The sequence below is a fragment of the Trichechus manatus genome, unplaced genomic scaffold (assembly GCF_000243295.1).
Source record: "Trichechus manatus latirostris isolate Lorelei unplaced genomic scaffold, TriManLat1.0 scaffold00048, whole genome shotgun sequence".
Classification (NCBI taxonomy): Eukaryota; Metazoa; Chordata; class Mammalia; order Sirenia; family Trichechidae; genus Trichechus; species Trichechus manatus.
Window position 1 is genome coordinate 13868198 of NW_004443984.1, and position 15603 is coordinate 13883800.

Consider the following 15603-nt stretch of genomic DNA (forward strand, 5'->3'; position numbering starts at 1 on the left):
AGACATATGCACACCCATGTTCACTGTAGCATTAGTTACAATAGCAAAAAAACTGAAACAACCTAAGGCCCATCAATGGATGAATGGTTAAACAAATTGTGGTACGTACATACAGTGGAATACTACGCAACTATAAAGAATAATGATGAGTCCACAAAACATAACGTGGATGAATATGGAGGACATTACGCTGAGTGAAATAAGTCGATCACAAAAGGACAAATATTGTACGGTCCCACTCTTTTAAAAAGTCAAAAACAGGTATACACACAGAAAGCAACGCTCTTTGATGGTTACCAGGGATGGGAGGGGGAGGGAGGGTGACTCACTTGCTACACAGTAGACACCTGTTATTTCTGGTGATGGGAAAGGCAATACACAGTATAGGAGAAGTCCGCACAACTTGACCAAGGTAAATGAAGACACTGAGCGGCATGCAAGAATAAAGGACAATCATGATAAATGCTATAATATAGATACATAATTTTGCAACAACCAAAAAGTATGTGTGTGGTTATATAGGTAGATGTGTATAGTATTTGTGTATAGGACGGTATATGTAAGTACACGTACGTGCATATGTATTTGTAGGCATAAGCATCTATGTGTTTGGGTGTGCTGCATATATATTCATAAAGATAATAAAGCACACAGGGAGCACAGTTATGGAGCCCTCCTAAACATATCCAAACACCTCATAGGATTGGTTTACTGGGTTAAAGGGATTGGGACCACAGACTCAAGGGACAACTCAGTCAACTGGCACAACATAGTTCATGAAGATAATGTTCTTCATCTTAGTTCGGTGAGTAGTGTCTGGGGTCTTAAATGCTTGCGAGTGGCCATCTAAGATACAACAGGTCTCTTTTTGTCTGGGGCAAAAGAGAAAGAAAGAAACCAAAGACTTAGAGAAGAAACTAGTCCACAGGACTAACAGGCCACATGAACTACAGCCTCATGTAGCCTGAGACCAGAGCTAGAAGGTGCCTGGCTATCACTGCCGACCATTCTGACCAGGGACACAATAGAAGGTCCTGGAGAGAATGGGAGAAAAATGTAGAATAAAACTCAAATTCCTAAAAAAGACTAGATTTACTGGACTGATACAGACCAGAGGAACCCCCAAGACTATCATCCTAAGATAAACGTTGAATTTGGAACTGAAGCCATTCCCAGAGGCCATCTTTCAGCCAAATAACATTTTGGCTTACAAAATAAATAATATCACCTGTGAAGAATATGCTCCCTTAAATAATCAACTATACAAGACCAAACGGTCAATATTTACCCCAAAAGCAAAGATGAGAAGGCAAGGTGGGGTAGGAAAGCTAGATTAATGGAAACAGAACAAACAGAATGGAAATAATGAGAATGCTAACACATTGCAAAAATTGGAACCAATGTCACAGAACAATTTGTTAAAATTGTTAAATGGCAACCTAAACTTTCACCTAAAATACAATAAAATACTAAACACACACACACACACACACACACACACACACACACACCGAAATCCCACTCCTAGGAATATACCCGAGAGAAATAAGAGCCGTCACACGAATAGACATAGGCACACCCACCTTCATTGCAGCATTGTTCACAATAGCAAAAAGATGGAAACAACCTAAATGGCCATCAACAGACGAACGGATAAACAAATTATAGTACATATACACAATGGAATACTATGCAATGATAAAAAACAATGATGAATCCACGAAACATCCCACAACATGGATGAATCTGGAAGGCATTATGCTGAGTGAAATAAGTTAGTCACAAAAGGACAAATATGGTATGAGACCATATTATAAGAACTCAAGAAAAGGCTTAAACACAGAAAAAAGCATTCTTTATGGTTACAAGGATAGGGAAGGAGGAGGAGGGGAAATCACTAACTAGACAGCAGACAAGGATCAACTTTGGTGAAGGGAAGGACAACACACAACACAGGGGAAGTCAGCACAAAAATAAATAAATAAATAAATAGTCTGTCAAAAATGTGGTTCAAAAAAAACAACACCCCAGCTGCTCTAGCAGGGATCATGATAGAGGGTCCCAGACCCTCACATATACACAAAAAGATCAGGCTTGATGGTCTGACAGAGACCGGAGAAACCCCAAGAGTATGACCCCTGGACACCCTTTTAACTCAGTGCTAAAGTCACTCCTGTGGTTCACCCTTCAGCCAAAGATTAGACAGGTCTATAGGGCCAACAATAACACACGTGAAGGGTGTGCTTCATAGTTCAATCATATATATGGGACTAGTGGACACACCAGCCCAAAAGGAAAGACGAGAAGGCAGGAAGGGACAGGAAAACTGTACAAATGGAAACAGGGAACCTGGGGTGGAGAAGAGGAGAGTGATGACAAATTGCGGGGTTGGCAACCAATGTCACAAAACAATTTATGCATTAACTGTTTAAAGAGAAACTAATTAGCTATGTAAACTTTCATCTAAATCACAACGAAAAAAATTTTTAAAAAAGCAGATTGCTGGGTGCTACCAGTTAACAAGGACAAGGTGAGGCCTACGGACACCCAGGTGATGCAGCTACTGGTGGTCTAGAAACGACACTGAAAAATGCAACCAAAAACCATTAAGGAGTCGGAAATTCCAGTAGCTTAGCATTCAAATCAGCTCTCCTAGACTGTGTTTGGTACCCAGAAGCAACACAAGGTTTCCCCATGAGATCCCGCATCTGGAACCTCATAGCTCTAGGTTAGACGGCGGCGAGACCATGGGCAAGCTCCAGAACCAGACAGGCCTTGGATAGAATCTCAGCTCCACTGCCTTCTAGAGGTGATCGAGGTAAGGATCCTGAGGTGGGAGATTATCCTGGATTATCTGGGTGGGCCCAATGTAATCCTAAGTGTCCTTGTAAGGGGGAGGCAGAGGGAGATTTGACCCAGAAGAAGAAGACAATGTAACCACTGAAGCAAGATGCTACGCTGCTGGCTTTGAAGATGGAGGAGGAGACCAGGAGCCAAGCAATACAAGGAATGCAGGCAAGGAAACAGACTCTCCCCTAGAGACTCTGGAGGACTGCAGTCCTGCCAACACCTTGACTTTGACCCAGTGAATGGTTTTGTACTTCTGACCTCTAGAACTGTAAGAAGATAGAAGTGTGTTGTGTTGTTTTAAGCCACCAAGTGTGTGGTCATTTGTTACCGCAGCCAAAGGAAATAACACACCTTAGCTGAGCTCCTTCCACTCTGTGAGCCTCAGCCATCTGTGAAATGGGTCAATAGTACTTACCTTCCAGGACTGTTGTGGGGATGAGATAATACAACATTGTCCAAGTGCCCAGCTCAGTGCCTGGCACCTGGAGGCCTGCTGCAGGGGTTACCTGGTAGCAGGGCTCACAGAGGGGCCGCCCATCCTTCTGGTAGAAACTCTGCCCGGCCAGCTGGCGGCGGCAGGTACGGCACGTAAAGCACTGGGCGTGGTACTGTCTCTTCATGGCCTCCACGGCCAGCTCTCGGGGGGACACGGTCTTGTGGCAGAAGGCACAGATGTCTAGGGTGGAGGAGACACAGGTCGTCACCAGTCCTGCCTGAGAGAACTGTGCCTACTCACCACCAAGAACGTCCAGAGAGCCCAGGGCTCTGCCTTGAACCCCCAAGTTTGTGAGTGTGGCCTCCATTTCCTCATCTGACAAATGAGGAGAATCATGAGCAGCATTAAAAAGCAATGGGAAAAAAGACATAAACTGGACTTCATCAAAATTAAAAACTTTTCCCTGAGATAGTCTTTAAACCTTAAACCAAAAATATCCCCGGAAGTTTTTTTAAACACCAAACAATAGTTTAGCTTAACTAGTAAAGAATGTCTGCCTTGAGCATTACACTCTTTTAAGATCTGTCTATATGGGATCAAAGTGACAAGAGCAACTCGAAAGATTAGATAGGAACCTTAGGGGGCAGTGAGTTTATGTTAATGGGGGAGGAACAACTCAGAAAAGGAGGGTGAGAATGGTTGCAGCAATTTGAAGAATGTAATCAATGTCACTGAATTGTACATGGAGAAACTGTTGAATTGGTATATGTTTTGCTGTGTATATTCTCAATAAAAACAACAACAAAATAAACTAATTTATATAAAAAAATTTTCTACATCAAAGGATTTTATCAATAAAGTGAAGAGACAATCTACAGAGTGGGAGAAAATATTTGGGAACCATATGTGTGATAAGGGTTTAATATCTGGAATATATAAAGGGCTCCTACTACCCAACAACAAAAAGACAAACAACCCAATCAAAATGGGCAAAGGACTTATATTTCTCCAAAGAAGACACATAAATGGCCAACAAGCATATGAAAAGATATTCAGTGTCTTCAGTCATTAGGAAAATGCAAATCAAAACCACAATGAGAAACCACTTCACCCCACTAGGACAACTATTATTAGAAAAACTGGAAAACAAAATGTATTGGCAAGGATGGAAGAAATTGGAACCTCATCCATTGTTTGTGGGATTCTAAAATGGTGAAGCTGTTATGAAAACAGTTTGGCGGTTCCTCAAAAAGTTTAACAGAATTACCATGTTTTTTTAGGTGCCATAGAGTCAATTTTGACTCATAGTGACCCCATGTGACACAGCAGAACTGCTCCATAGGGTTTTCTAGACTGTAATCTTTATGGGAGCAGATCGCCAGGTCTTTCTCCTGTGGAGCCATATGACCCAGCAATTTCACTCCTAGGTATACACCCAAAAGACTTGAAAGCAGGGAACGGGTACACCAATTTTCACTGCAGCACTGTTCACAATCGCCAAAAGGTGGAACAACCCAAATGTCCATCAACAGATAAATGGATAAATAAAATGTGGTACATATACACAAGGGAATATTACTCAGCCATCAAGAGAGATGAAGTCCTGATACATGCTACATGACATGGATAAACCTTGAAAACATTATGCTGAGTGAAATAAGTCAGACGCAAAAGGACCAATACTGTGTGATCCCACTTAGATGATGTATCTAGAATAGGCAAATGCATATTAGTGGTTACCCACTGTCATGGATTGAATTGTGTCCCCCAAAAAATGTGTGTATCAGTTTGGCTAGGTCATGATTCCCAGTATTGTATGATTGTGTACCATTCTGTAATCTGATGTGATTTCCCTGTGTGTTGTAAACTCTATCACTATGATGTAATAAAATGGATTAGCGGCAGTTATATTGATGAGATCTACAAGATTAGATAGCGTCTTGGGCCAATCTCTTTAGAGATATAAAAGAGAGAAGCAAGTAGAAACACACGGGAACCTCACACCACCAAAAAAGCAGTGCTGGGAGCAAAGCGTGTCCTTTGGACCTGAGGTTCCTGTGCTGAGATGCTCCCAGAACAAGGGAAGACTGATGACAAGGACCGTCCTCCAGAGCCAACAGAGAGAGAAAGCCTTCTCCTGGAGCTGACGCCCTGAAATTTGGACTTGTAACCTACTAGACTGTGAGAGAATAAATTTCTCTTTGTTAAAATCATCCACGTGTGGTAATTCTGTTATAGCAGCACTAGATGACTAAGACACCCACTAATAATAATGCATATTAGGGGCAGGTGGAAGGGAGCAAAGGGGAGTTATTGCTTAAGGGGTATTGAGTTTCTGTTAAGCTCAATGTTGTGATGGTTGTATGACATGGTAAACATAATTAATGTCACTAAATTGTACACCTAAAAAGGTTGAAATGGCAAATCGTTTGTTTTAAATATGTATATATGCGTGTATGCATATATATATATATATATATATATAAAATCCCATATTTTCTACATGAACAATTCAATGACATTGGTTACATACTTCTTCACATTGTGTCACTATTCTCACTATCTCTACCTATATTGTTCCATCACCATTAATTTAGGCTCTCTCCCCCTTAAAGTTTTCATTTGTGCTTTAGATTAACTGTTGTTTGTTTAAACTCATATAGATAATTTTTTATAAGTGCACAATGCTCAAGGCAACGCCCATGGAAGCAGCAGTCAAGAAATCATTGCACTGCATTGGGCAAATCTGCTGCAAAAGATCTCTTTAAAGTGTTAAAAAGCAAAGATGTCACCTTGAGGACTAAGGTGCTCCTGACCCAAGCCATGGTATTTTCACTCGCCTCATACATATGTGAAAGCTGGACAATGAATAAGGAAGACCGAAGAAGAATTGATGCATTTGAATTATGGTGCTGGCAAAGAATACTGAATATACCACGGACTGCCAGAAGAATGAACAAATCTGTCTTGGAAGAAGTACAGCCAGAATGCTGATTAGAAGCAAGGATGGTGAGACTTCCTCTCACATACTTGGACATGTTATCAGGAGGGACCAGTCCCTGGAGAAGGACATCATGCTTGGTAAAGTAGAGGGTCAGTGAAAAAGAGGAGGACCCTGAATGAGATGGACTGACACAGTGGCTGCAACAAAGGGCTCAAACATAGCAATGACTGTGAGGATGGTGCAGAACCAGGCAGTGTTTTGTTCTGTTGTACACAGGGTCGCTATGAGTCAGAACCTACTCGATGGCACCTAACCTAATGCTCAAGGCAAACATTCTTCACTAATTGGGCTAAACTGTTGTTTAGTTTAACGATGGCTTCATGGGATAGTTTTGGTTTAAGGTTAAAAGACTATTTCCGGGCATTAGATTTGGGGGTTACCCCAGTCTCAAAAGATCCAGTAAGTCTGGTTTCTATGTTATATATATTTTTACCATAATAAAAAAAGAAAATAAAAAGACACAACCTAACTTTTCATCTATAGGAGACTGGCTAAAGACAATATGTACGTCCCTACCAAGGAATGCCATGCAGCTATGAAAAAGAAAAAAGCACTGCTTTGTGTGCAGATGTGGAATGAGCTTTCAGGTGTACTAAGGAAAGAAGCAAAGTGCAGCAGGGTACACGGAGTGTGCTACTGTGTGTAGAAAATGGGAGGGGCGCTGTTGAACTTGTATATGTTTTTCTGTGTATATTCTCAACCACAACAAAAATAAGATAAATTATAAAAAAATAAGTTACTTGCGAAAAAAAGAAACATGCAAAGTTAGAAAAAAAAACAAAACAGTTGCTCAAATAGGAAATAAACTCGTTTGTTTATTAAGAGATGGTAATAAGGAGTTAAATATCTAGTTGTGAAAACAAGATGAGCACGTAAGGCAAAATATAACTGATGAAATAAAAGATTTTAAAGCTGTCCACTCCTCCTTGAAAAAAAGAAAATGGGTGGAGGGGTACATATTTGTATTTGCTTATATATACATAAAATATCTCTGGAAAGATATTCAAAGCATTATTAATATAGGCTGTCTGTATGGAAGGAATCTGGGTAACAGAGGGAGGGGCAAAGGGAGACTTTTCTCTATGTGCCCTTTCATACTTTTCATTTTGTACATTAAAAAAAGTCCAAGGTACTTTTGCTAACATAGTGAAGTTTGCTGATGAATATTTAAATGGATTTTAAAGTTATAAAGGAAAGAAGTTAGGCAATACAAATAAAATTGATGTCCTTGTATAAGGCCTTTCACTGTCATGTGAGACGGGCAGACACTGCTGGTCTCACTCTCCTAGTTCCCACCTGGAGACCACCCCAGAGTCCTTCCAGCTCATACCTGTGGATGCCTCTCTCTCGGGGACACCAACAGTCTCTTCTGGGGGAGGCGGCAGCTTCTCTTCTGCAGGTTTGAAGTGACCCGGCTGAGACCGGAGTGGAAGCCCCTCTGCTGGAGCCTGAAAGACAAAGTGGGGAATCAGAAGAGGAATAATCCAGTGGGGACCCTACGGAGCCCTCTTAGCCACCCCCCTCCTCATCTAGGTGGCACCAGGCACAATTAGCCCCACTGTACAGAGGAGGAAACCGAGGCCCAGAGAAGCAAGTGACCTGTCCAAAGTCACTCAGCAGGAAGGTTACAGCGGCTTCCGCAACCAAACGAAGCTCCTTCCTTCTACTTCTAAGGAATTTTCCCTTGGGCCTTGGACTGAGGTAGACTCAGCCCTTGGCCTAGAACCTGTACCCTCTCTTCCTTCCTATTTCCACAATGGCCTCTATTAAGGGCAGACGATTAAAAATGGATTTCCTATACAGCATGAGGGATTTAGGTTAGACACTGGGAAATGTCTTCCTCAGAGCTGAAGCAAGTGGCTAAGGGAGAAGAGGGCATGGCACCCCTTCTCCATACCAAGAGGGACCCTGAAAACCTGACCAATTTTACCAGACTGGAAGAGCTTCGAAGAGGAACTGTCCTGAAGTAGGAGAATGACCTCCAGGCCTATAATCCTTGAAAGGTCCACAAGGCCCAGACTCTTCCTCCCCCAACCCACAGCACTCCGTCAGGGACCAAGGGGTTGGCAGTACCTGTGGTAGCGGCGGGGGTGGTGGCAGGTGCAGCTGCTCTAGGTCCGTGACGAGTGATGCCCCTACCGGGCCAACGGGCTCCTCATCTGGAGGAGGCAGGTATGCTGGTGGGGGTGGTGGAGGAGGTGGGAGGAGGTCCAGGTCAGGAAGTGGGTCCTCACCATCCAGGGTAGGAGGAGGGAGAGAACACCCTACAACCAGAGGGGAGGGAAGGTTGGCCAAAGCCTCTGCAGGTGGTCAGAGGAAGTGTCCATGTATGCAGAAGGCTGTGTGGCATGGTGGCTAACGGGTCAGGTTCGGGGTCACCCAGATGTGGGTTCCATTTACTTGCTGTGTGTCCTTAGGCAAGACTTAGTTTCTCTAAATCTCTATTTGCTCAGTTGGAAAATGGGCAGCAATGGCCTAGGGTGGTTGTGAGGGTTAAATGAGATGAGCCAGGCAAAGGGATTGGCACAGCGAGTGGCACATGGTAAGGACTCAGGAAATGGTAGTTGTCAAAGTCCTCCAGAGTGGTCCTCCTCTACCAGGGGGCTAGAGTGCCTGAATCCCCCATTAGAGAGCCCTTGTTAAAATACATGCATAACGAAGCCCCAAGGCCATGGTTCTCAAAGTGTGCTTCTGGACCAGCAGCATCAGCATCACCGGGAGTGCACCACCTGGGAGCTTATAAGAAATGCAGCCCCCGGCCTACAGAATCAGACACTCTGGGGGCAGGGCCCAGCCATCTGGATCTACAAAGCCCTCCAGGTGATGCTGATGCTACTCAAGTTTAGGAACCACCATTTAAAGAAGATAATAGATTAAGGTCAGGATCATTGGGTGTTGAGAGCATTAGGTGAAAGGCTGATGGGGAACCTTTCAAAGGAGGAGTCAGGCTGTCACCACCTGAACCCACCGATCAACCTTAGCAGACACCAGGGGTCTCCTTATGTCAGGAAGCTATGGACATCCCCTGTGAATGTTCTTATTGAAAAAAAAAAAAGAACTTCAATCTAATCAGGTCTGTAGAGCTAACTTCCATTTATAATAAATATGGAAGACAGAGAGGAAAGTTCAATGAGACCACAAGGAAGCAAAGAGACAAATCTAGGATCTGGGACATTCTGCAGGACCTGACCTTGCTTATGCAACAAGTCAATGGCATGGGGAGAGGAGAGAAGGGAAGGGGTTCCCTGGAATTAAGAGATTGTGGAGAAAAATAGCCACATATAATGCATATATCTGTGCTGTCCAATATGGCGGCCACCACCCACATGTGGCTACTGAGCATTTGTAATGTGGCTAGTCCACACTGAGACATGCTATAAGACTCACTACAAAAAAAAGAATGTAAAATATCTCCTTAATAATTTTTATATTGATTACATGCTGAAATGATAGTATTTTTGAGAAATTGATGGTTGCATAAAATACATTATTAAGATTATTGTCAGTTGTTTTTCACTTTTTCTCAATGTGGATACTAGAAAATTTTAAATTATATATGTGGCTTTATATGCAATATCCAGAATACATAAATCCATAGAGACAGAAGGTAGATTAGTGGTTGCTCTCAGATTAGGGGCTAGAGGAGGGGGGAGTGGGGAATGACTATGTAATAGGTATAGGGCTTTCTTTTTGGGGTGATGAAAATGTTTTCAAAACTTGATAGAGGTGATGGTTGCATTGTGAATATACTAAATATCACTTAATTACACACTTTAAAAAGGTTGATTTTATGTTATGTGAATTTCACCTCAATTTTTACCTATGTGGCTTGCATTATAGTTCTACTGGAAGTGCTGGCACAGACCTTATTTGGATTCTGATCCAAAGGATTACTCATCATCTCATTTAATTCTCTTCATTTTGTAAATGAAGAAATCAAGGTTCAGGAAAGCTATATATTCCACTGAATTTTATGGTCCAAAGGGAAGATATTCCTCTACAATCCAACAGTTAAGAGGCATTTTAAAAGCAATCAGAGTAAATTAATTATGGACAGGGTAACAGGTGATCACAAAGCATTCTTGTTTTTTTAGGTGTGATCCTGGAATTGTGGCCATATTTAGGGATTCACTCTGAAGAACATGGGGCTGAATGACATGTTGACTCAGGTTTGCTTTAAAATACTTCAGAAAAAAAGGGGTGGGGAGAGGTACAGGGCTTAGATGAAGCAAATGCGGCAAAATCTTGATACCACTGAAACTGGATGTGGGGTGTACCGGGTTCTTATACTGTGGCCCTCAACGCTAACTGCCAGTTGGTGCTCCTGACAGAGGGAGGAGGTGGGGTTGGGGTATCACCAGCTCCTGCCTCAACTCCAGGGAGCAATCACCCCAGGGAGCTCTCACCCAACAAGGGGCTGCCCCACTCCCCCAGAGGAGGTGGACTGGACTGAGAGGACAGGAGAAAAGCCTTAGTGAGGGGCAGTGAACACTGCCTGTGAAAAACTGCCGGGTACAGGGTGAGTGCTATTAACAGCCCCAGGAAGAAGGGACACAGGAAGTACTCTGCCACCTCCTGTAACTGGGGAGCAAGCTGGCACCAGGCTTCAGCGAGGGCAGACTGCCCTAGACACCCACGGCAAGTGGACGTGCCTGAGGCCCCAGAACCTAAAGACCTGGGCTCTAGCCCCCAAAAACAAACCAGTTGCCGTAGAGTCGATTCCAGCTCATAGCGACCCCGTGTGTGTCAGAGTAGAACTGTGCTCCACAGGGCTTTCTTTTTTTTTGTTTATTGTTGTAGTTTTCTTTCCTTTTTTTAAAAAAATGTGATTTAAATGAAAGTTTACACAGTGAATTAGTTTCTCATTAAACAGTTAATATATAAATTGTTTTATGACACTGGTTGCCAACCCCGCAATGTGTCATCACTCTCCTCTTTTCCAGCCCAGTTCCCCTATTTCCATTTGTACAGTTTTCCTGTCCCTTCCTGCCTTCTCATGTTTGCTTTTGGACTGGTGTGCCCATTAGTCTCATATATGTGATTGAACTATGAAACACAAAGACACAAAGGAAAGATTAGTCCAAAGGACTAATGGACCACAACTACTAAAACCTCCACAAGACTGAGCCCAGAACAACAACATGGTGCCCAGGTACCACCATCAGCTGCTCTTTTCTTTTTTATAATTTGCTTTTTTTTTTGTTGAGAACATACACAGCAGAACATATACCAATTCAACAATTTCTACATGTACAGTTCAGTGACACTGATTACATTCTTCAAATTGTGCAAGCATTCTCACCCTCCTTTTCTGAATTTTTCCTCCCCCATTAACATAAACTCACTGTCCCCTAAGGTTCCTATCTACTCTTTTGAGTTGCTATTGTCAATTCGATCCCATACAACAATCCATTGCTGTTGAATAGATTCCAACTCATAGCAACCCTATAGGACAGAGTAGAACTGCCCCATAGGTCTTCCAAAGAGTGGCTGGTGGATTCAAATTGCCGACCTTTTGGTTAGCAGCCAAGCTCTTCACCACTGCACCACCAGGGCTCCTGATCCCATATAGACAGGTCTTAAAAGAGCACAATGCTCAAGGCAGACATTCTGTACTCGTTAAACTAAACTATTGCTTGGTTTTGAAGACCATAGGGTTTTCAAATGGCTGCTTTTTCAGAAGTAGATCACCAGGCCTTTCTTCCAAGGCACCTCTGGGTGGACTTGAACCACTAACCTTTCAGTTAGCAGCCGAGAGCTTAACCATCTGTATTGCCAAGAGACTGGGCTCTACCCCATTGCCCACTAACTCATTGGGTGAGCACTCTGGGCTTCAGGTTCCCCATCTATTCGATAAAGATAATGCCCTCCCTCCTTTCTCCAAGGGCTGAAGGGACTGCACAGATGGAGAGGGGTGCTTGTTTAAATACATTCAGCTGGGCTCCACTCCCAGAGGTTCTGGTGTAGCAGATCTGGGGTGGGGCCCGAGAATCTGCATTTCTTACTGGCTTCCAGGTAATGCTGATGCTGCTGGTTCAGGGGCTACACTTTGAGGACTATTGCTCTGTTCTAAAGGCTTCTCACAGGTGAAACACTAGTCGCGGGCCTCACCCTAAATCTGCTGAATCAGAAATTCTGGGGGTGGGGCCCAGCAACCAGTGTTAGAACAAGCCCAGGGTGATGCTGATGTCGCTAAATGGAGGAGCTACTCTGAGTCAGGAACCAGATTTCAGAGGGAGGCAGCAGGAGTGCTGACCTCTCCCAGCCCCGCTTAAAGATTTTAGGACAAGTGGCAGGAATGCAAGACAGAGAAGCAAGTAAGAGCCGGGGTGGGGGTGGCCAGGCAGATGGGACTTGAGGGCAGGGACGGGCTCACAGAAAGGGAAAGCTGAGAGAAGGACGTGGCTCAGGGAGCCAAGAGCAGAAAGAGGAGGAGAGCAGCTTTTTAAAGAGAGGCTGAGGGAAACACTGACTTATGAATGAGAAATAGATGGTGTGTGGGCAAGTGTGTGTATGTGTGAGTGTGCGTGTGTTATCTAGTAGGGGAGAAGGAAAAGAAAGATGAGGACTTATCCAGGATGAAAGGGCTAAAGCAACACTGGTGGATTCCTGTGAGGACAAGCGCTAGATGAGGCGTCAGATGACAGCCTGCCGTGAAGGTGGCCAGCCTTTGTGTTCTGTGGTCAGACCAGCTTCAGGGCCAAGCTGCACACTCAGAACTTATCTCACTCGAGGGGCTGAACCCCAAGATGCCGCACCATCTGCTTAAGTCCGCCGCATCGGCAGACAAAATGGCTGACTGTGACTCAGACCAGTGACTCTTTGGTGGCCCTCTCCTGAGGAAGGCCTGGTTTCTGTTACCACACTCCCGGGATCTCATGCCTACCATCCTGATAGCCCATGACAATGTCCGGGAAATTTTGGCATTTTGGCATCTAAACTGTATTTGCTGCGTTCCTTCTCCCACCCGGAAATGACATGATTTTTTATCTGGTCACATGTCCTGTTGTGTGATTTTTGGGAAACACGGTTGTGGTTGTGGTTCTCCTATACAGAGAGCAGCTGGGAGAAGGCTGTGTTCCTGGGACGTGTGGTTAGGAAGGGAAGGTGAATTTAGCAGGTTCCCTTATATGAAGCAGCATGTTACACGCATATCCATGCACACTTTCATACATGTACAAGCAGGGCCCCTTTTTGGCCTCCATGGTGATGGATGGATAGGGCTGCTCTAGCCTCTTCTGGGACACAGGACGCCTGGCCAGGCACCTGGGGGATTCGGAGGACTCAGCTGCCATCCTCGGCTGGCCTCTGACCCTTGGTGTCCCAGGGCTTCATTGTCCCAGCTGGTGCCCAGCCAGACAATGAGCCATCCCCACTGTCCCAGGCCCTTGGGCTGTCACCCTTAGTTGATTCCACCTGACTGACAGCTGAGACTTTCCATGGGAGTGGCAAGGAATGATGACTGGAAGGGTCTCCGTTACCGTGAGAACAGGGCCAGTTTATGAATCCTCTGTTTTGTGGTAGATGTGTCACATACACGACTGAATGCCCATTTTACAGAAGAAGAAACCGAGGCCCAGATGGGGGGAATGGCTTGCCTCAAGAGCCCAAGAGAGAAGAAAACCATGTTCAGCTCCTTCAACTCACCAAGCTTGTTCCTGCCTCAGGGCCTTTGCATTTGCTGCTTCCTCTGCTCTACGAGCTCCACCTCCCCCAAGCCGGCTCTGTGCTGTCATTCACATCTCAACTGAAGTGTCACCTCCTGAGAGTGGCCATCCCAACCACCCCATAAAGTCACACCTCGGCACCTCTTCACCATGTTTTATTCCTTTATAATGCTTGTGTCTACCTGACATCATGTGATATATTTTTATTATCTCTTATGTGAGTTAAAACTTTGTCTCTTCCCCTCCCCAGTGTCTGGTCCAGAATAATAGCAAGAAACACACTCAGCGTTTTCTACATGACAGGCACTAGGCTAAGTGCTTTACATATATATTAACTTATTTCATCCTCACAATAACCTCTGAGGTGGTTGTTGTTGGCTGCCTGATGTCAAGTCAATTCCAACTCATGGCAACCATATGTGTGCATAGTAGAACTGTGCTCCATCGGGTTTTCAATGGCTGATTTTTCGGAAGTAGATCACCAGGTCTTTCTCCCAAGGCATCTCTAGGTGGGTTCAAACTGCCAACCTTTCAACTAGTAGTTCAGCACTTAAACATTTGTGCCACCCAGGGACTCAGTGGCACAGAAAGGTTAAGTGGCCTGTTAACATCACATAGCCAAGAGGTGGAGGACTCAGGATTCAACCCAGGCAGTTGGGTGCCAGGGTCTGCCTGGCACACAGAAGATGCTTGATAAATATTTGCTGCATGAATGAATGAGTGACTTCAGAGCCTTCTCTCTCCTGACCTCCCACATGGTCCCCCACCCTCTTACCTCCATTGGAGAGCTGAGGTGATACAGCTGGCACCAATGCCACAGTCCTGCCAAGGGGTCTCCAGGGGCTGGGCCTCCCTGCCGAGCCGGCCCCGGGTACCTTCATGGGGGCAGAGGACTCCCTGGGGCAGCCAGGCCGGGCCTCACAAGCCACCCGCCTCACTTCCTCGGCCACAGCCACATCTCGGCGAGGGGGTGCCAGGGTGATAAAGACAGATGAGGCAACCCTCTTCTCGGATTTTGAAGCCATTGCCTTGGCTCCTGGAGGGGCTGGGGCAGAGCAAGACTCACACTCAGACTCGAGCAGGACACAGGTCACGGGGGTGTACTCCATCTGGACACGCAGACCACCCCCCGCTGCCCTGGGGCATGGAGTCTCTGTCTGTCCTCCCAGCAAGACAGCAGCATCCACCCCACCATGCCAGCATCCCAGCCCAGTCAAAGAAGAGGAGAGGAGGTGCTCACCAGGTGATCTGGTCACAGAGATGGGGCCCAAAAGTCCTGTAGGTGCCTCTCCCCAGACTGCACACCTGGGGAAGGAAAGGGCAGCCCTGCCCTGCTCACTTTGCTGATGATTAACCGTCTTCTTCTAGAAGCCTAAGGAAGGAACAGTTCCTCTAGTTCCCCCACCCCTGCACAGCTGGCTATCACACCCAGTCCAGGGCGGTGCCCTGAGTTACTTTCCTCACCTGGGATCCAGAGTCTCCAGGGAGAGCCAAAGTCCTCACGGTCCAGGGCAGCTCCACTGTGGGAGGGAAACAGAGCATGGACGGCAGTGCATCAGGGCTGGGTGCCAGGAGGCCAAGGGGGCAGAATTACAAGAGCTACTGTTGACCACACCTACTCAGTGCCAACACTGGCCTCAGCACTT

At 45.2% G+C, this 15603-nt stretch overlaps 1 protein-coding gene across 2 annotated transcripts in view; it reads right to left on the minus strand.

Moving 5' to 3' along the window:
- The window catches only part of FBLIM1 (filamin binding LIM protein 1), a 22676-nt gene extending 7694 nt beyond the window's left edge, over positions 1-14982 (minus strand). Inside the window, exons 1-4 of one of the 2 annotated variants that reach the window (XM_004377219.1) lie at positions 14733-14982; positions 8364-8554; positions 7621-7738; positions 3357-3526 (exon numbers count right to left, since the gene is read on the minus strand). In XM_004377219.1, the coding sequence (XP_004377276.1) occupies positions 3357-3526; positions 7621-7738; positions 8364-8554; positions 14733-14982 (729 nt within the window). The remainder of the gene's footprint in view (positions 1-3356; positions 3527-7620; positions 7739-8363; positions 8555-14732) is intronic. The other variant, XM_004377220.2, reaches the window with a different exon arrangement.
- Positions 14983-15603: the final 621 nt, after the last annotated feature.